This window comes from Chiloscyllium punctatum, chromosome 4 (genome assembly GCF_047496795.1).
Source record: "Chiloscyllium punctatum isolate Juve2018m chromosome 4, sChiPun1.3, whole genome shotgun sequence".
Lineage (NCBI taxonomy): Eukaryota > Metazoa > Chordata > Chondrichthyes > Orectolobiformes > Hemiscylliidae > Chiloscyllium > Chiloscyllium punctatum.
The window spans coordinates 92,881,238-92,902,813 of NC_092742.1; the positions used below are offsets into that span (position 1 = coordinate 92,881,238).

General features: G+C 42.6%; 1 protein-coding gene across 1 annotated transcript in view; it reads right to left on the reverse strand.

Moving 5' to 3' along the window:
- The window catches only part of LOC140476533 (metastasis-associated protein MTA1-like), a 131,746-nt gene extending 111,200 nt beyond the window's left edge, over nucleotides 1-20,546 (reverse strand). Inside the window, exons 1-4 of the mRNA XM_072569306.1 lie at nucleotides 20,491-20,546; nucleotides 16,581-16,674; nucleotides 8,028-8,154; nucleotides 3,641-3,704 (exon numbers count right to left, since the gene is read on the reverse strand). Of these exons, the coding sequence (XP_072425407.1) occupies nucleotides 3,641-3,704; nucleotides 8,028-8,137 (174 nt within the window). The 5' untranslated portion in view covers nucleotides 8,138-8,154; nucleotides 16,581-16,674; nucleotides 20,491-20,546. The remainder of the gene's footprint in view (nucleotides 1-3,640; nucleotides 3,705-8,027; nucleotides 8,155-16,580; nucleotides 16,675-20,490) is intronic.
- Between the last annotated feature and the right edge of the window lie 1,030 nt (nucleotides 20,547-21,576).

Consider the following 21,576-nt stretch of genomic DNA (forward strand, 5'->3'; position numbering starts at 1 on the left):
GAGCAGGGACACCAATGTCGGGTCACTTGAACTTTTTTAAAAACAGCTGGTTATATTCCTTGCTAGCCTAATGAAGGATGAATATTGTGGCATGACATATTTTCTACTTCATGCTCTCAGGCAGCCTCCAGCCTGGTTTGGAAATAGAGTAAAGCTCCTTCTGCACTGACCCAGGACAGGTACATTATGAATTTATTATCAAGTAACACATTCGCTACAATGATTGTACACATCTGGAGGTTATGTGATCAATCTAGGTTAGATACAAAATAATGTTGCCTCTTTACAGGACTTCCTCAATCTTTTAGCTTTTGAGTTCCCCTCCCATGCTGTAAAAATTCCATTGACTCATGTAACGCAAAACATGTATCACTTTTTAGAAAAATTAGTTACACGATAAAACAATGTTCACCTATACGTTTTTACGTTCTTAATTTGAGGAGAAGATTGGTTACTGAGAGAGGCTGGAAACTGGTAGCAGCAAGTGAATCACGAGCATTTGGGTCCTGCTGAAGAGTGAAGGAGGACTTACAAAAGTCTTCCACTGTACAGAAATTTTTAATCAAACTGTTCTGACCTGTCATGGCACATGTCTAGGGTGGGTCAGGACTGTAATTCAGACCTGACGGCCCATAGGTAAAGACACTACCACTGCAGCACACAAGACTCTCAATGCAAACACAGTGTGGTGACATTAGCGACCTCTGCTGGAAATAGGAGTCTAAGTGCACCTAGTATTCTCAGGCGGCCTCATATCCAAGTACAGTACAGATCAGGCCCAAGTCTGCATAACTTCAGAAGATTAGATGAGATCAGGTATTTGCAAACTAGTATGGCCAGCTTTTATTTCATCTAAAATGCATTTGTATATCAAATAAATATCCTCTTTACACAGCTTAAGTTTTGTTTTGTTAGATTATAAAGTATGGCTAATTACGTGTTGATCATCTTAAAGTGATATGCAATTCTGGAAACAATATTGAGCTAATGCCCTAGTGTTAGGATAGTCAACAAGTTCTTGCAGGAGTTTGAAAGAATCCCACAATAATGACGTGCAGGTCAGGTGAATTGGCCATGCTAAATTGCCCATAGTGTTAGGTGCATTAGTCAGAGGGAAATGGGTCTGGATGGGTTACTCTTCGGAGGGTTACTCTTCGGAGGGTCGGTGTGGACTTGTTGGGCCGAAAGGCCTGCTTCCACACTGTAGGGAATCGAATCTAATCTTAAATCATAACTGTGCTACTTAGAATTCCATTTTGAAGGAGCAATACTTCCTTTAATATAAAAAGTCAGTAAATCAATTTATTGTACAGATTATTCGAAATCCAGTCATATTAAATCCAATCCCTTTAGTCAACAACTGGAAATTAGATCTAATTTTATTTTTCCACCACTGTTAAATCAGAAACAATCTAGCACAGGATATGGTCTGAACCAGTGCCTAAACCTGAGCATTGCACTAAGTGAATGGTGCAAAGAGGAAATCTTTCTCCACTGTTCTGTTGGTTACTTATTTATTTTTTGAATGAACCTGTTCAGAGATGTTATCACACACAGAGATGTTATCTCCTACCGAAGCAGGAGGAACTCTGAGATAGCATCATAGAATCCCAGTACAGAAAGAGGCCATTCACCCCACCAAGTCTGTACCGACCCTCAGAACAGAATCCCATCCAGTCTGCTCCAACTCTATCACAAATTCACCTAATTGCTCCATTGTGGTCCCCACTGTAAATATGTACCTCCTGCTCTTCCTTGTCCCCCTTATCCCGATCACCGTGACTCTCCCTTCTGCATAATTTCCTCAAAGAACAACAGCAACAGGCCCTTCAGCCCACCAAGACTGTGCCGACACATGATGCCTTTCTAAACTAAAAATCTTTTTGCCTCTACGTGCTCTGCATCCAGCTATTCCCTACCTATTCATTTATCTGTCAAGTTGCCTCTTAAATGTTTCTATAGTATCCACATCCACCACCTCCTCTGGCAGTACATTCCACCCTCTGTGTAAAAAAATCTTGCCCCTCAAATCTTGTTTAAACTTACTCCTTTTATCTTAACCCCTGTCCCCTAAGAATTGCGCCCTCCACTCTCGCATACAGTGCCCCTGACAATCACATCCTTTAAGTTCCATTCTACCTGGAGCACTTTTATTAAGCAAACTATACCAGCCCCTTGGAACTCCACCCTGCTTGCCTTCCAGGTCAGCTTTGCCAGCATCAGCTGATGAGCTATTTCACTTTCACCCCTTATAATGTAAGCACTTGTGCAAAGAAACACCTTGGTTGCGAAGGAGCCAAATAGTGAAGACTTTTGTCTTCTTCAGAGCTTAGAAGGAAAAAAAACTAACCTAACTTCTATATGTATATGCCGGATTTGTGAACACACACATTTTACTTCATTCCCTCACAAGTTTGTCATCAGCAGTGATTGTAACTTCAGTAGCTTGGGATGTTGATGAGTAATAATGGGATGCTAGGGAGTTCAAAACAGGTTGGCATCAAGATCAGGAAAGCCAACCTACTTGAAAGGTTCTGAGAACTTAGGGCAGAAACTTCATCCTGCTGTCAGGAAACTGAATCTTTGTCTCCTATCCAACTGGGTTCGCCCGCTCGCTGTTCCAAAATGATCGGTCTGATAAGGGCCCAAGGCACAGCTTGACTATACCAAGGTCTCAGATAGAAAACCAACATCTCATTCCTGAAATTCCTCCACAGATCAGTACCTTCATGCCAGATGTTTGGCCAATTTCACTCTGTAGCACTGCCAAGGTTAAGGAGATTGGATTTAGAATAAAGAATCCAGGATCTCTCGATGCCACTCCTTCGTCTCTTAACGGCACTGATAGTTACTAAATGAAGCATTTCTTTTTCATTTGAATGCCTCGACAATGAGTGCTCTTAGTTTGTTATTTAGCAATAGGGACATTACCAACAAATTCTATCTTGGCTTCAGCTGATGGTGGCATGCAAAGGAGCAACAGAGTGCTCCTTCATAACAACCTACAGTGGGATGATAGAATCTACAGCGTGGAAACAAGCCATTTAGCCTAAGAGGTCCACACAGACCCTCTGAAGAGTAACCTACACAAACCCATTCCCCTACCCTGTTACTCTACATTTCCCCTGACTAATGCACCTAACTCTACACATCCCTGAACACTATGGGCAATTTAGCATGGCTATTTTACCTGACCTGCACTTCTTCGGATTGTGGGAGGAAACCGGAGCACCCGGAGGAAAGTCACGCAGACACGGGGAGAATGTGCAAACTCCACACAGATAGTTGCCAGAGGCTGGAATCTAACCTGGGTCCCCGGCGCTTGCTAACCACTGAGCCACTGTGCTGCCCTGTGCCGAGATGTTTAAATAATTATTTTCCGCACTCTCTACCCTAGTCACCTGGGCCAGCCATGTCATCCTTCTTACCGTTTCATCTCAAATCAGTGAAATCAAGCTCAAGATCCTGCAGATGGTGTGGCTCAGTGCAAGCCTTCAAGCTGCCTCCAAGCATTAAGATACAAGATTAGCAGAGACACAGTGACCAATTGCTGAACAATACAGGAAAATAAAACAAATAACAGAGATACTGAAACAACCGCATTAATAGACCACAAATACTTCCAGAAACAGGTCCTTACCTCACGTTCCAGGTAAGATAGAAGTAACTCTGTTTCGTTTAGCAGTGTAACACTGCACTTACCCCTGGAAGGAAAGTAAAAAGCTGTCAGTAAAAAGTACTATATTTCTCCAAGGGAACAGATGCTGAATCATTATGTTTCACTGTGTTAGTCAGATGGCTGTAGGTTTATCAACTGTGAGACTCCTGAGCAGCATCAGGGGAGTTCTATGCTGTTAGATGTGCTGTCTTTCGGATCAAATAGTAAATCAAGCTTATGGCATGATTTCAAGAAACAGTGGGGGATTTTTGCTGCCAGGAACAACCAACAACACAAGGATCGACATCCTAAGTAAGGCTACTTTGTGGGGCTGAGGCTGTTTTTGGGCCATGGGGAGTCTTCAGCAGACAGAGAAAATGAGAGAGTCTGTGTGAGAGAAAGTGCGAGACAGAGCAAGTGAGACACAGACAGAGAGTGGGAGGGACAGAGAGAGCGAAAGCGAGGTTGAGAGGTAGAGAGGTAGAGACTGGCTCCTAGTCATGCAGTGCCTTGTTTTCAAGTGCTTTCAAGCTTTCACATTTGCCTATCATTGTCTTCTAACTCAACTGGCTGAGATAACAGTACTATTCTATTTCTGTCCTCAAGAGCATCTCCAATTTTAAACTATTCCATCACTGATCAGTTATCAAGGTCCTAAGTTTTTCCAATTCTGTCCCAAATTTCCTATCTCACTCTTCTCCTCTTGGATACTCTGCAAAACTCAACTGTTTGACTGAGCGTTGGATTCTGGAGAAGTTACCAGAGCTCTGGAAAACTGCTGATGTGACACTTCTATTCAAAAAGGGAGGGAGGCAAAAAGTTGTTAACTACAGGCCGATTAGCCCAACATCTCTTGTTAGAAAAGTGCTGGTACCAATCATTAAGGAAATAATAGCAGAGCATTTGGAAAATCACAAAGCAATCAAGCAGAATCAGCATGACATCGTGAAAGGGAAATTGTCTCTGATTATTTCATAGAATCACTACAGTGTGGAAACAGGCCCTTCAACCCAGCAAGTCCACACCTAACCTCCAAAGAGCATCCCTCGCAGACCCATTCCCCTACTGTATTACTCTACATTTCCCCTGACTAATGCACGTAACCTACACATCCCTGAACACTATGGGTAATGCAGCATGGCCAATTCACCTAACCTGCACATCTTTGGACTGTGGGAGGAAACCAGAGCACTCAGAGGAAACCCACACAGACACAGGGAGAACATGCAAATTCCACACAGTCAGTCACCCAAAGCTGGAATCGAGCCCGGGTCCCTGACGTTTATTCGAGTTTTTCAAAGAAGCCTTAATCAGAGTGGAGAGAGGGAAACAGGAGATGTGTTATATTTGGATTTCCAGAAGGTGTTTGACAAGGTACCTCACAAAGGTTAAGTCATAAATAACCATGGTGTTGGAGGTCATTTCTCAGCATTCATTGAGAACTGGCTCATGGGCAGGAAACAGCAAGTGGTGATGCTTTTGAGTCAATCTGTTTAGGGCTCTTACGACACACCAGAGCAAGTGGGATGTGAACCTGGCTCTGAGGTAGGCATTACCACTGTACCACAAGAACCCTAAGTTACAGCGAGTGGGGATAAGGGATTCTTTTTGAGGTTGGCGATCCACAACCAGTGGGGTTCCACAGACACCTGTGCTGATATCACAACTGTTTACAATACAGTATATATAAATGACTTTCAGGAAGGAAGTGAATGCACTGCAGTCAAATTTGCAGACGACACAAAAATAGGTGGAAAGGTAGGTTCTGAGAGAGATACAAACAATTCACAGAGAGATATTGACAGGTTAACTAAATGGGCAATAAATATGTTGGCAAATGGAGTATAATGCGGGAAAATGTGAAGTTGTTCATTTTAGGAGGGACTGGAGGGGAATATTATTTAGATGGAGAAGAACTGCAGAAAGGCGCAACACAAAGATATGTTGGGTCAAATGACCGAAGACTACAAGAAATAGGAACATGAGGTCCCTTAAGCTTGCTGCTCCATTCAATAAGATCCTGGCTGAGCCAACATTCCTCACATCCACTTTCCTGTGTTTTCCCTATAACCCTCGATTCCCCTACTGGTCAAGAAACTATCTGCCTCAGCCTTAAATATACATAAGAATTCTGATCACACAAGGGACTTGGGGGGTACTTGTACATGAAACACAGAAAGCTAGCACACAGGTACAGCAGGTTAATAACGAAAGCTATGGAATGGTGGCCCTTATTTCAAGAGGGTTGGAGTATAAGAGTAGAGAAGTCTTACTGCAGCTGTGCAAGGTGCTGGTGAGACCATATCTGGAGTACGTGGAGCAGTTTCGATCCCCCTGTTTAAGGGGAGTTATCATTTCACTGGAGACAGTTCAGAGAAGGTACACTTGAATGATCCCCAGTATGAAGGGATTGTCCTATGAGCAAGGGCTGAAGAGGTTGGGATCCTATGCACTGGAGTTTAGAAGAATGAGAAGTGATCTCATTGAAACCTACACCATTCTTAAGAGCTTGACAGGGTAAATGTTGAGAGGATGCCGCCTCTCATAGGAGGGTCTAGGACCTGAGGGCAACATCTCAGGATTAAGAGGTGCCAACCTAAGACTGAGCAGAGGTTGGGGGGAAGCATCATCTTTCAGAGGGTTTAGAGTCTTTCAACTCCTTACCACAGAGAGCTGTGTGAACAGAATTTTTACGTGTATTTCAGGCTGAGGCAGATAGTTGCTTGACCCGTAGGGGAATCGAGGGTTATACGGAAAACACAGGAAAGTGGATGTGAGGAATGTTGGCTCAGCCAGGATCCTACTGAATGGAGCAGCAGCCTCATGTTCCTATTTCTTGTGGTCTTCGGTCATTTGACCCAACATATCTTTGTGTAAATCAGGGAAATATTGTTTTATGATATTCCTATGACATGTCTTGCTACATTAACAGCAACATGTTAGTTTAAATTGCTGTTGTTGTAGTAGTTTAAGCTTATTGGAATGTTTTTTTTAATGGCATAGGAGGCTAACTTAACTTATCTTAACCTAACTTAACCTCTAACCAGTAGTTGCCAATTTTCCATTAGATGCTTTATATTTTTCTAAAAATTGGTTTCAACTGTTTCAGGTCACTACCACTAATCCCACTTTTCTTTACAAATAGATTGTATTGGTACTATTAACTATTCTTCTCAGATTAATGAAATCATAAAAGGTAATACCTGCTTCTGCCTTGCACAACCATCCCCTTCATTCTTTAATTCCTCTTGCCATTCCACCCATCAATTCCTTTTAGTCATTCCTTCACTTCCTCACTTTCCTATCTCTATATTCACTGAAAATCTGTCACATATCTTTTTCCCAGTTCTTACAAAAGTCGATGACCTGAAAAGTTAACTCAGTTTTTTTCTCCACAGATATTACCAGACTTGCCAAGTATTTCAAGAGCTTTGTATTTTCAATTTCAGATTCCCAACATCTGCAGTCTTATGCTTTTGTGTTAGGGAACCATGAAACAAAGCCATAGACAGTCATTGCAAGCGAGCAACTTAGTTGGTCCCACTTTCCTGCATTTCCCCAAAGCCGTGCAAATTCCATTTTCATCAGGGGCTTGTGCAATTCCCCCTCAAATGCCACAATTGAATCTGTCTCCACCACATTCTCAGGCAATGGTTCCCAGATCCCAACTACTTATTGCATGAAAATGTTATTTTGCCATTGCTTCCTTTGTCATTCACCTTATATCAGTGTCATCTGGTTCTAGACACACCTCCGTCAACCTCTTGCTGTTTAATTCAGTTAGGGGTCAATTCCACTCATGGAGTAAAGTCCCACTCCAGAGAACTGAGGAGCTATCCCCCTCTGGTTACCCACTCTCCTGCCAACGGAACCAGTTATAAAAAGTTTTATTTAAAGAAGATAAAGAAAGCAAAGAATATATTAAAAGTACAAATCAAAGAGAAAGGACAGAGAACACACAAAACAAGCAGCAGTATGGTATAGATTTTCATCAACTCATCTTTGTTAACCATGCATTTAGCTGTTTAAGACATAAACTCCAGAATTCCCTGACTATACATTTCCATCTCTCCCTCCTCCCTTAAAAATGCTGCCAAAACCTATTTTAAGAAGCTTTAGGTTGGCTATCCTAATTCCTTCTTGGGTTTGGAGTCGAATTAGGTTTCAACACACACTTGTCCTCATTATGTTAACAGCATTGTACAATTTCAAGTCAGTGTTAAGCAGGAAAGGAAGGGAATCAAAAGCAAGTCTTGACCGAGGAGAAGTAGGGAAAACCAGGAGTACACATCCAATGACTGAGCAAAACACAAAAGTTCTGCAACGTCAAGCCTGCAACCACAGACATGCTCTTCCGCCCCAGAGTTACCTGATGTGGGTCGCGGGTAAAGATTCTAGCTGCCGTGACAGGAAGAGTTCTCGGTGCTTCAGCTGGTGTCGCTCATTCTCCGATAGCTCCTGTAGTTCTGTGTTCTCCATCTCCTCTTCCACTTCCCCTGCACAAAGACCAAAGACTCTGGATTGGAGTAATGATCTCCCACCCTTCCAAATCACACTGTATTCCAGAATAAAATCACTCCTCAAATGAGCAATAAAAATCAAAATAAAAAACACCGGCGTTAGTCGACATTCCCTTGATTTTCCCTCACCCGGATTGTGCATGGCCCCTTTGATTTTTTTTTGCAGTGCACTAGCACTGTAATTTGAAGAGGTCAATTTGTGCATTCATCATGGAAGCTTTTAAGCTGTAGCTTTGAGTGACCATTACTGCTAATGTGGCTCAATGGAGAGCTCTCCCTCTAGTTACCCGCTTGGGCTTGCCAACTCACCTGACCTCATTGCTCCAACAGTATCAATCACAGATGGGTCAAACTCCGATCACTCCCTATTATCACTTTACCCATAGCCCCGCTTCCAACTTCACTTCCTTGCACATCTGCCCCTAAAGATTTCACTTCATTCAGATTTTGAAAGATGGGTTCTATCTAACCATGGACCTTTTACTCAACATAACATTTTCCGTTGCGACCAACCTACTCAGGCCCACCCTCATTTCCACTTTGGATGCTTTAAGCCCCAGTGTTCCTTTGCACCCGAGCCATTACACCAGTACAACATTCATCACATCTGCATTCTACATTTGGTTGAACTAAATGAATCACTACTGGGGTAAAAGCAAAGTAGTGCGGATACTGGAGATTGAAAGTAAAAGGGAAAAGGGTTGCAAAATGCCGGAAGGTATGGTGGCAGGTGTGGAGAAAGAAAAAAAAAGTTAACATTTTGAGTCCAATAACATCTCCTTGGAACCACTATTAGACCCAGCTTTGATTTGATAAAAGTATTCATGAGATTACAATTGATTCCAGATTATTCTTGATTGCATAGGTATCCTTCCCCTTCCCCCCCCCCCCCCACCTCCCCCTCCCCCCCCAGTCTCCTGCAACCCCATCTTCACCAAGTGAGGAGTTCATGGACTTCTAACATTCTACCTTTCGCAGTTCCCTCCCTGCTCCTCATACACTCAGTCAAACTTCTTCCCCAAACTCTCCATTGCCATAGACCTCGACTCACCTACTTTTCAAAGTGTCTCCTATTTCTCCTCATGCTGTCTCCAAACTCTGCTTGTCCATGAGGCCAGTCATCTTTCAACTGAGCTGTGTTCCCACTAAAATGCTGACCAACTAACTTTCTATCCTGGACCCCATGTAAGCTAGCGTTGTGAACAATTCTCTCTATATGGGTATTGCCCACCCTCAATTAAATCTCTTTCCACCCAGTTCTTAAAAATAAAAAAAAACCTTAATCCCTCAATCACTACAGAATGTGAGCGCCAACATAGTCTTACCAGATGATAGGGGTGCTCTCTCATTAGAGAGAGACAACTGGTGGTGATTTAACCAGAGAACCACCACACCTCAGGCGAGGAGACACGTTGAGAAGGAGAGTCCTTCATGGCCACGTCAGCCAGTGACGGGAATTGAACCCACATTGCTGGCAAACACACTGCTTCACAAACCAACTGTCCAGCCAACTGAGCTAAACTCACCACTCACCATAGAATATCCAGTCTCAAGCTACCCTGGAGATAGCAACAGCAAGAATGAGGATTTCAGTCGTAGATGTTCTGTGACAGGTAAAAAGGTGAGTGATGACGCATAGATGGAAATAAGTAATCTTAGAAATAACACAAATATGAGGTCGGAATCTCACTGCAGGATCGAAGGTGACATCAACTTTGCAAACACACTGGCTTAATATCAGACAGTTACCAATAGAGTTTGGAGCAGAGACCAAAAACAACAATTTCAGTCATCCCAATACTCAAATGGAGAAAATTTCTTCACATCCAGGTTGGATATTGAATAAGCAATATATGATGCTCCAGTTGAGAGTGGTGATGGATGAGATAAGAGGTGAATGCCACCAGTGTGTAAAGGGTGTAAACAAGGACACCAGCACAAAATACCTCTTTGATAAAAAGTCTTTCCAAAAGTGCAGCTAAGTAACTGTACTGCTAAATTTGACACTGAGCCATATCAACACAAGTCCAAAGCCCAGAAGCCTTTGTTAAGCTAACCAACACATAGTAACAGCAGTGTGCAATATTTAGATGACACATGCAGAAACTGGGCAAGTCTCCTCTAACAGCATCTTCCATATCCATGATTTTATCGTCTACAAACCCTAATTCTCAGACTAATCCTATGAATATGACCACCAATACTGTTGGGTTTTTCCACCAATGCACCATCCTGCTATTTTTTTTTCTTTTCTTTTTTTTTCTTTCTTTTTTGCTTATTTTTTCCCCAGCACCCATGGTGTGTGTGTGCAGGTGTGAGACACAGTGAAAAGACACAAAGTGCACGAATCTTTATTCAATTTCCCCCACCAGGAAGATAGGAAATCACCCGAGTGGCCAGTGACAAGCACTGCCCTTCACACCAAAGGGCAATGCTGTGTGATCAAAACAGTGAAGGGGAGGGTAGGGACTAAATCAAAATAGAGTTGGACGGGGAAATAATACACTCCACTCCCTGCGGCGCCCACCTCTCCCTGAACAACTCCAGGGTGTTGGTGGACACCGCGTGCTCCTTCTCCAAGGACACCCGGGCTCCAACGTAACCCCGGAAGAGGGGCAGGCAGTCGGCCCTAACGACTCCCTCCACGGCCCGCTGCCTGGACCTGTTGATGGCCAGTTTACCATCCTGCCATTCACTGTTGATTGCTAATCAAAACCTAACAGCACTGTATCTACATTCAATAGACTTCAGCAGTTCAAGAAGACCACTCTCCCAGAGCAATTACAATGGGTGATAAATGTTGACCTTGCTAGCAATGCTCAAGTCCCATGAATGAATGCTTTAAAAAAAATCAGCAAGAGCAGCAGTTATAGAGTCATAGAATTGTACAATAAGCAAATAGATCATTCGATCCAACTCATCCATACCGACCAGTTAGCATAAATTAAACTACTCCCAGTTGCCAGCATTTGAACCATAGCAGTTGTCCCAGTGTAGGTGTTTGTTTTGCACTGCTGTTCACTATCCAGCAGCCTTTCCTGGAAATACATAGAGTTACCTAGAAATCACACAGTCACAGAGATGTATACAACAGAAACAGACCCTTCAGTCCAACTTATACATGCCGACCAGATATCCTAAATCAATCTAGTCCCATTTGCCAGCATTTAGCCTATAACATTCTAAACCCTCCCTATTCATATACCCATCCAGATGCCTTTTAAATGCTGTCGTTGTACTAGCCTCCACCACATCCTCTGGCAGCTCATTCCATACACGTACCACCCTCTGTGTGAAAAAGCTGCCCCTTAGGTCTCTTTTATATCTTTCCCCTCTCACCCGAAACCTATGCCCTCTAGTTCTGGATTCCCCCACGCCAGGGAAAAGACCTTGTCTATTTGCCCTAGCCAGGCACCTCATGATTTTAAAAACCTCTGTTGTGGTTCTGTTCGCCGAGCTGGGAATTTGTGTTGCAGACGTTTCGTCCCCTGTCTAGGTGACATCCTCAGTGCTTGGGAGCCTCCTGTGAAGCGCTTCTGTGATGTTTCCTCCGGTATTTATAGTGGTTTGTCTCTGCCGCTTCCGGTTGTCAGTTCCAGCTGTCCGCTGCAGCGGCCGGTATATTGGGTCCAGGTCAATATGCTTATTCATTGAATCTGTGGATGAATGCCATGTCTCTAGGAATTCCCTGGCTGTTCTGTTTGGCTTGTCCTATAATAGTAATGTTGTCCCAGTCGAACTCATGTTGCTTGTCATCTGTGTGTGTGGCTACTAAGGATAGCTGGTTGTGTCATTTCGTGGCTAGTTGGTGTTCATGGATGCGGATCATTAGCTGTCTTCCTGTTTGTCCGATGTAGTGTTTTGTGCAGTCTTTGCATGGGACTTTGTACACTACATTGATTTTGCTCATGCTGGGTAGCGGGTCCTTCGTTCTGGTGAGTTGTTGTCTGAGAGTGGCTGTTGGTTTGTGTGCTGTTATGAGTCCTAGTGGTCGCAGTAGTCTGGCTGTCAGTTCGGAAATGCTCTTGATATACGGTAGTGTGGCTATTCCTTTGGGTTGTGGCATGTCCTCGTTCCGTTGCCTTTCCCTTAAGGATCTGTTGATGAAATTGCGCGGGTATCCGTTTTTGGTGAATACATTGTATAGGTGTTCTTCTTCTTCTTTTTGCAGTTCTGGTGTACTGCAGTGTGTTGTGGCCCTTTTGAATAGTGTCTTGATGCAACTTCTTTTGTGTGTGTTGGGGTGGTTGCTTTCGTAGTTCAGGACTTGGTCTGTGTATGTGGCTTTCCTGTATACCTTTGAGGTGAACTCTCCGTTCGGTGTTCTCTGTTCCATCACGTCTAGGAATGGGAGTTGGTTGTCCTTTTCTTCCTCTCTAGTGAATCGGATTCCTGTGAGTGTGGCGTTAATGATCCGGTGTGTGTTCTCTATTTCTGTGTTTTTAATGATTATAAAGGTGTCATCCACATGTCTGACCCAGAGTTTGGGTTGAATTTGCGGTAAGACTGTTTGTTCTAATCTTTGCATTACCACTTCTGCTATGAGTCCAGAGATGGGTGAGCCCATGGGTGTGCTGTTGATTTGTTCATATATTTGGTTGTTGAATGTGAAGTGTGTTGTGAGGCACAGGTCCAGTAGTTTGAGTATGCCGTCTTTGTTGATAGGTTCAATGTCCTTTTGTCTGTTCTATATGTCCAGCAGGTTGGCTATTGTTTCTCTGGCTAGGATTTTGTTGATAGAGGTGAACAGTGCCGTTACATCAAATGAGACCATGGTTTCTTCCTTGTCTATGTGTATATTTCTGATGATGTCCAAGAATTCCTGTGTTGATTGTATAGAGTGTCTGGATCTGCTGATCAGGTGTTTCAGTTTCTGCTGTAGTTCTTTAGCCAGTTTGTGTGATGGTGTCCCTGGTAGTGATACTATGGGTCTGAGTGGGATGTCTGGTTTGTGCACTTTGGGTAGTCCATAGAGTCTAGGGGTGTTGTTGCTTTCAGGTTTCATTCTTTGTAGGTCAAACCTTGTTGTCTGTCCATTTTTTTGTAGGTTCCTCACTGTGTTGTTTATCCTTTTGGTGAGCTGTGGGGTGGGGTCAAACTCCCTCTTTGGGTAGGTGTTGGTGTCTGCAAGTAGTTGTTGCGCTTTTTGGATGTAGTCTGCTTTGTCTGCTGGTAGTATGATTATGTTCTTATTGTTTCTTAGTGATTTTCGTGCTTCCCTCTCCTTGGCGTTGAGGTTATGTTTTTGTCTTTTGTTATCAGAGGTATGATACTTTGTCTCACTGTTTGTTGTGTCTCTTCTGTCAGTCCATTGTTCCTGAGTGTGCATTCTAGTGCTGCTAGGAAGTCTGCTGTCTTGGCGTCCCTGTGGTTTTGGTTGAGTCCCTTGGCCAGAATTGTTCTTTCCGTGTCTGTGAGCGGTCTGTGGGAGAGGTTTCTAACCCATCACATCAGCCAGCTCCTGCCCCAATGAACCTATTTATTGATATCCTGAGTGTATCTTTCTCCTCCTGTCTCAGCTCTTCTAATTAAAAATCACATAACGCCAGAATGTAGTCCAACAGGTTTATTTCTTGTCCCAATCCTGCTCCTTCATCACCCAAGGTGACCCCACCACACAATACACTCTCCCCAACACCCTCCCCCAACACACACACACACACACAAGCACACATATATACACAACTTACATACTCACACACTCACGCAGACCCTCTCTTATACACACACACACTCTCTCATTCATTCATACACATGCACACACACCCCACCCTACACTCTCACACATACCCTCTCACAGGCTTACACTCCATCACATTCACACACTTTACCAAGCATGCACACATGCTAACACACACTCTCTCACACACTATCTTTCTCTCTCTCTCTCATGCATTCGCGCACACATCTAAGTCTATGGGGCGAGTTTGTATTCACAGAATTATATTTGCAGATACATTCTATTTTGCTCAAACAGCGCACAATGTGCAGACAGTCAATGCAGGCAGTCAATCCATGTAATATTTTATAAATTCCACTTTGGAAACAGAACCAGTCTGTCTGTTTCCCAATCTTGAGTCAGACTCTGACCTCACACTTTTCGTATACTGTCTGAGCTGAGATGTCCCCCTTTTTTATAAATAAAACATTGTTATCTCCAAAATGTGACTTGAATGTAGTTCTGGGATTTACACGTTAATAAATCAAAACCTGCAACCTATTGTAAATGATGAAAGACTTAACAGCAATCTAGGTTTGTTCAATATATCATTTCAGTTACATGACTCTGCACTCTTTTGCGATAAATTCTGTATCTTATGGTCCTGCTCCGCTGCTACCTGGTAAAGGAACGGTGATCCGAAAGCTAATGCTTCCAAATAAACCTGTTGGACTATAACCTGGCGTTGTGTGATTTTTAATTTTGTTCCACCTCAGTCCAACACCAGCACCTCCACATCATTCCACAGAATGGCTTTGGGATCAGTAAAGCACAAAAACCAGGAGTAGTAGGCCATTCAAGCCTGCTTTGCTGTTCAGTATGATCACACCTTGGTCCAAACCTGAACAAAATAACTAATTTCCAGAGTGAATGAGAGTAAAATTAAATTTTTTCAAATGAGATCAAATCTAGCATAAAGGCGGATGGCTGTGATTGTTGGAGGCCAAGCATCTTAACCCCAGATGTCCTAACTCAGACATCTTCAGCTACTTCATCAATGACCTATTGTTTTTTATAAGATCAGAACTGGGGATAATTAAGGCTTATGCAGTGTTCATCTCCATTTGCAACCCCTCAAATAATGAAGCACTCCATTACCAAGATTAGACAATATGTATTCTTGGACTGATAACCAATGATCACACTACACGTCAACCAATGACAATCACCAGCAAGAAAGAGAATAGCCATCTCCAAATGTCGTTCAGCCAAACTCGACATTAACATCATTTAAGGATAACTACTCACTTGCTGTACTGGATCTGTCATCCGAGTTTCTTGGCTATAACGTCGGTCAAAGGCTGGGTATTCCTCAGTGAGTGGCTCACCTACTGACCCTAAGAGTCTATCTCTAGGTACAGGTCAGGTGTATGACACAATACTCTCCAAATGTCTGAATGAATCCATGTCCTACAATATACAAGAAGCTTGATACCATTCAAGACAAAGTTTGTCCGAACAGCAGTTCAGTCATCACCTTAAACGAAAGCATACAGTATTTTCTGCTGAATCTGCAGCATTTAACAGCATTTCCTAAGCCCATGACTTAACACTTGCCAAACTATTTTCAAATGTGATGCCACATTAACACTGATTGAGGCGACCCGAGTTCAACAAACACAAAATAGTATTAAAGCAGTGTAGCAACAGTTATAATTATTCATTCTTATAGCATGGATCAACATCATCATCACATAAATAAGCAAATCTGTTTTAAGTTCACAAATATTTTATATTTTAAAAGATTCAGTCAATGAATATTTTAAATATTCGTTCCCCCTTCCAAATGCATATAGTTCTCAGCACCTCTCTTTTCTCTCCTTCACAGGTGGTAATCAGGCTCCTTACCTCCTTCCCATTCAATGCACACACACCAACCCAGTCTCCATGACTCAGACAGAGAAAATTCCACAGGCTAACAACCCACTGAGAAAAACTCATTCTCAATTCTATCTTAAATGGGAGACCACTTATCATTAAACTGGGTCCCACCTTGTCAAGTTCGCTCAGGATCTTGTACATTTCAACATGAGCAACTTGCATTCTCCTCAGCTCCTATACATACAGTCACAAACTGTCCAAACTTCCTTTATAGTACAAGTCCTTCATCCAAGGAATAAGTTGAGGCTGTGCACTCCTTTCGTAAATAAGGAGACCAAACTCAGAACTGCCCTTTCCCACCTCTACCTTCAGCACATTGACACCCAAATGTCCTAGGTTCACTAATGAAATTGTTTTCTGAAGTTGGAGAAAGTTTTTGGGTCCACTGTCCACCCCTTATTGTCTGCCCCCAACACCACAGACTCCAAGGCCACTCCACCAATGTTCTCACTTAACAGTTGCCATTGCTGCCCAGAGGAGGGGTACATCAGAACCCTGTGATTCCAAAGTGGGTGACACAGTTTGGGAACCCCTAGCCTAGAAAGACAAAGACAGCAGGTGCAGGCAACACCAGCATCACCAAATAATTCTCCATGTCGCATACTATCCTGACTAGAACGTATCACCATTTCTTCATGTTCATTAGATCAAAATCCTAGAATCCTACCCCACAGCACAATCAGAGTACCTTCACAACACGGACCACAATGACCCTCACCATCTCTCAAGAACGACTAAGAACAAGCAATAATGTTAATCATGACAAGCACTGCCCCATTACAAAAATGAATCTGACACTTACTTGCATGTTTATCAGCGAGGGCAATAAGACTGCTTGAAATGTCTCGTCTCCGATAGAAACAAACACACTTTGCTTCCACATTGCCATTGACAGTCTGAAACAGCAAACACAAAAGGCATTCAGGATAATGATATTACACAAGTGTTGCAGTGAAACAGCAAACAGGCATCACTTTGAAGTGGCATACACAAAGCCGAGGTCCCTTGACAAGAACCTGTTACCTCACTCGAGTGCCCATTCTTCACAGGTAAGCTGGCAGTTGTGAGCTTGCCAATCAACCATAGTGATTGTACATTCTGTTCTCGCGCAACAGAAGGAAATCCATGGGTAATAATCAAGAAAAGACACCCTGCCTCTTTGATTTGTTTTTGCCCTCACCTCAAGAATGATGGTGCTCATTATTATTTTCACGAATCAAGTTGTTTTCAGCCCAATTAAAGTTAAATTAGGTCCTGAGTTTCAGTACCTTCAGTGACCACTACCTTTGTTGGTCATTGGTTATTGTTAGATTGCCTTGGTGGCACTTTTGTGCACACTTTAAAGTTCTGCCAATAGATCTTCAAGGTTTTTTTTCTTGTCTTTCACTCTGAGAGGAATGTTGTTTGCAGACTTCTTGATGTCTCGGAGTACACTGCACTCACGGGTCTGGAACAAATTGCAGTGAGACAAATCGAAAGGCTGCTGTCAGCCAGTTTTTCCTCGACTCAGACTCCTGATGCCACCCTTTCCCATATGAGAAAAGACTTGGTGGTCCACCCATCAACTGCTGAATCAAATAACGGCACATTGTTCTGACAGACATCAAGTCATCATTGTGAAAATCAAACCATTAGTGTGAAATAACTCTCCATCCTGGTGTTTGGACTTCTCATTTACAGGATTTGTTTTTCTTGTCTATACATTTTTGATCGGTAATAATAATGAAATTTTTTTTTGCCTATTTTATTCATAAATGAATATGTGCGCTTGGTCTTCTCAAAGGGTATTGCTTAAATTGCATAATAGCAAATTATTTATTATAAGCAAAGTTATTCATTAATAGGAAAAACCGATTAGTAAAGTTATTTTCTTGCTAGTGACAAAATCTGGCTGAATCAACTTTGTTCTAAATAGCTATCCATGGAGTAAATTGAAGTAAAAAATCTGCCATTTTCACTTCGTCTATCCCATTCTGTTGCCAGGCTTAATGTCAAAAACTGCTTGGTTTTTGTAACTGCTGTAACTCTATCCACAGTTCTGGTCACTGCACAACAGAAAAGATGTGATTGCATCAGAGGGGTGCACAGGAGATTCGCCTGGATGTTGCCTGGGATGGAACAGTTTAGCTATTAAGAGAAGCTGGATAAGCTTGAGTTGTTTGCTTCAGACCAGAAGAAGTTGAGAAGGGACCTGGCTGACATATATAAATTTATCAAGGGCACAGACAGGGTGGATAGCTGGATCCCTTTGCTGAACAGCCAACCACTAAACTGAGTTATTTTCATATGAGAGGCAAGAGGTTCAGAGGCAGAGGCAACACTAGGAATTTATTTTTCACTTTTCACTTTCATTTCATGGTGGGAATCTGGAATGCACGGACGGGGTGGGGAGGTAGGAAGCTTCGCAACCTTTAAAATGCACTTGGATGAGCGCTTGAAATGTCATAACATTCAAGGAAGGGCCTCAGTGCAGGAAAGTGGGACTAGTATACATTTACAGTAGTTTTTTTGGTAGTGAAGATTCAATGGGCCAAACGGCCTCTTCTGCACTGCATGATTTTATGATTCTATATCTTCATTATATGTTATTCTAGTGGTTCAGAGAACTGTCAGGGCATTTCAGAAGAAATTTGAGAGTCAAATATATTGCTGTGGGTCTGAAGGTGCAAGTACACAAGAGTAGGTAAGGACAGGAGATTCCTTTCCCAGATGAGATTTTCTTGACAATCTAATAGCTACATGATCACCATTACTGATAGGAGCTTTCTGTGCTTTTTAGTTGAAGTTAGCTGCCATGTAGATTTGAAACTATGACCTGGTTGACTCGGGACCCCTTTAAAAATGGCAGCCTGGTCACAATTCTAGGAATCTGAGCCCGCTCCCAACGTTTCTGATAGCCTGGTCACAATTCTAGGAATCTGAGCCCGCTCCCAACGTTTCTGATACTTACCAGCAACGTTTATGAGTGCAGGCTGTTTGGGTCGATACAAAGTGAAGCTGAGCAAAGAGTCCAGATATTGTTACCTGGCTCAAAAGGGCCAAATGGCCTACTCCTGCACCTATTTTCTATCTCTGATAAAATAGTCCCTATTTGAGTGACAGCTGAAGCTCTATCATCTCTGCTATTAATTTCATAATGTAAACCGAAGCAAGGTTAAAGTTTCTAGTGCCTGCAGCTCCTGAAACTTTAAAGGATATAGGTGATATGAACTTTTATTGTCTTACAGAAGAAAGACCTTTCTTTTAAACCTTACTGGAAAGTTTCCAAACACTATTTTAAAAAGATTTTCTAAATATATTCTGTTCTCACTCAAGGGTTTGTGGATACTGGTTGAATGGGCTTGGAAGTGCCATAGCCAGCCACCTGACAGGCCATTTGAGTTGTTCAGGAGGGGACACACCTTGGCACGGGCAGTATGAGAGGCCATGTATGAAGAATGTGGGAGTTGAGGGCATGTCAGGGGTGATGCTAGAAAGCTTTTCTGTTTGCAATCTAGCTAGAATGAAATTTCACAGAACCAGGGTGAACTTTTAAACAGCCCAGTGGCTGCCTCCAAACTTCTTCTTCGAACCCCACTGTCTGACTCTAGCTGGCGTCTGACACCTTGGCAATAAAAATCTAGTCCTCAAAGCAAGCGAGCTAAACCAAAATCGCACAACCCATCCTGAGGATGAAAATCCAGGCTTGCATCTTTGAGTCATAAGTCAAGATTAGAATGGTGCTGGAAAAGCGCAGGTCAGGCAGCATCCGAGGAGCAGGAACATCAATGTTTCGGGCAGGAGCCCTTCATCACGAATGAGGCTGGAAGCCTTGGGGGTGGAGAGATAAATGGGAGGTGGTGGGGCTAGGGAGAAGGTAGTTGAGACTTCTCCCCAGCCACACCCCCTCCCAATTATCTCTCCACCCCGAGGCTTCCAACCTCATTCCTGATGAAGGGCTCCTGCCCGAAACGCCAATTTTCCTGCTCCTTGGATGCTGCCTGACCTGCTGTGCGTTTCCAGCATCATTCTAATCTTGACTCTGATCTCTAGCATATGCAGTCCTCACTTTTGCCTCTTTGAGTCGTAAGTCCAGTAATCTCACCACTATTCTAATATTGACAATCTCCCGTGACTATTGCACCCACAATCTCTACAACCTTAAATCCAATGGATGAAGGCTTGATCACATATCATTGTCCAAGTTGTTCACCATATTATACAAGTGGCCTGTGAATTAATTTCACAACATAAATTTAAGCAAGGTTAGAGGTTTCAAGAGCTTGCAGTTTCAGGCATTAAACATGAAAGGATTTGGATGTCATGAACCTTTACTAGAAGGAAGACCGTCTAACTTATTGGAAACTTCTCAATGGTTGACTTAATATATCCTACACTCACCTTCTAATATGTTACACAAACATTGTTTAATATGTTAAACAATGACTCAGGGTGTGTTACAGTCAGAACAAAATACAGTGTAAATCACATTGAAAATTAGCTGCTTTGGCAAGGTCAGCAAGCAAATAAGTTATGTTGCACGTCAGATGCATAGTTAATGGAAGGTTTATATCAAATTTGTTGTCATGATTAAATTCTCTTAAAGTTAAGAGATTCCGCAAGTATGAAAAGGAATATTCACAGCACTGAAAAACCAAAACTCTACACAGACCTTCACAGGATGATAGCGAAGCTTACTGATGCAACAGAATTTCAACGTGCCGATCAATTACCTTGTTCAATTCCTCTATTCTTCTGATCAAGAATGGATTGCTTGAAGAGTTCTCAAAAAAGACATAATCTGTAAAACAATAATAATTCTTATCAAGGGAAAGGCAAAGCTATTTACTCCTACAGCCAACTAAACGTTGAGCTCACAAACATTTAGAAATCAAATAGGGCAAGGATTTGTCCAAACAGTTTTGTAGAAAATCTCAGCTGATCCCCACCAACGGCTCTTGATGAGAAAAATGCACCAAGTATCTTCAGAGGCAGCAGGTATAAGGAGAAGATAATATGGATTTTGTCAGACAGATCATAACATTTAAGGCTACGGCCCTAGTGTGGGCAAGTGGGTCACGTGTAGACGTACAGAAGTGGCCAGAAGGTTGTCTTCTGTACTCTGTGACTCTATGGTTCAAGGTGTTCTTGTTAACAGTAAGCAAGACCTTGATTTAGTCAGCATCATTACAACTTGTTGCTGTGTAAAGGCAACTTAACTTTGAAACTGATCCGGACTGCAAAACATAAGTATAATTCTAACCATCATCTTATTTCATTGCAACTCAATAAAAACTTCAGTTACAATCGTGTCTGGGGTGATAAGAAGATATCTTCTGGATTTTTGAGAGGGATTTCATCACATCAGTGCATCAGGATCCAAAACTGGTTGGAAGAAACATCATCTCTCTGCTCAAACCTCTCTGGAATAGCTGTGACTACTGTTAACTGAGCAAAGACGTCACGTCCAGTACATTAGATACAGAACTTCTGGTTGCTGTGGCTTTTACCTGCTGAGGTTCAGAATGGTTAAAATTATGTATTAGCTCTGCAGTGTATACCAGACCTCTTTATTAGAAAAATGCACAAGGTATCTTCAGAAATACCAAATAAAAGGAGGAGATAGTATGGATAATTGAACACTTGGGGCTTGAGGTGGGGGTATAAGGGGAGATGAAAGTAAGGAAAGGCCACTAGACGTCTCCAACTTCTTGACAACCGCTGAAGTGTGGCCAAAGTTGCAATGTCGGAAAAGTAGGAGGCAATTTGTACATAGTGAACTCCACAAGCATCAACAAGACCATCTATTTCTGTGACGC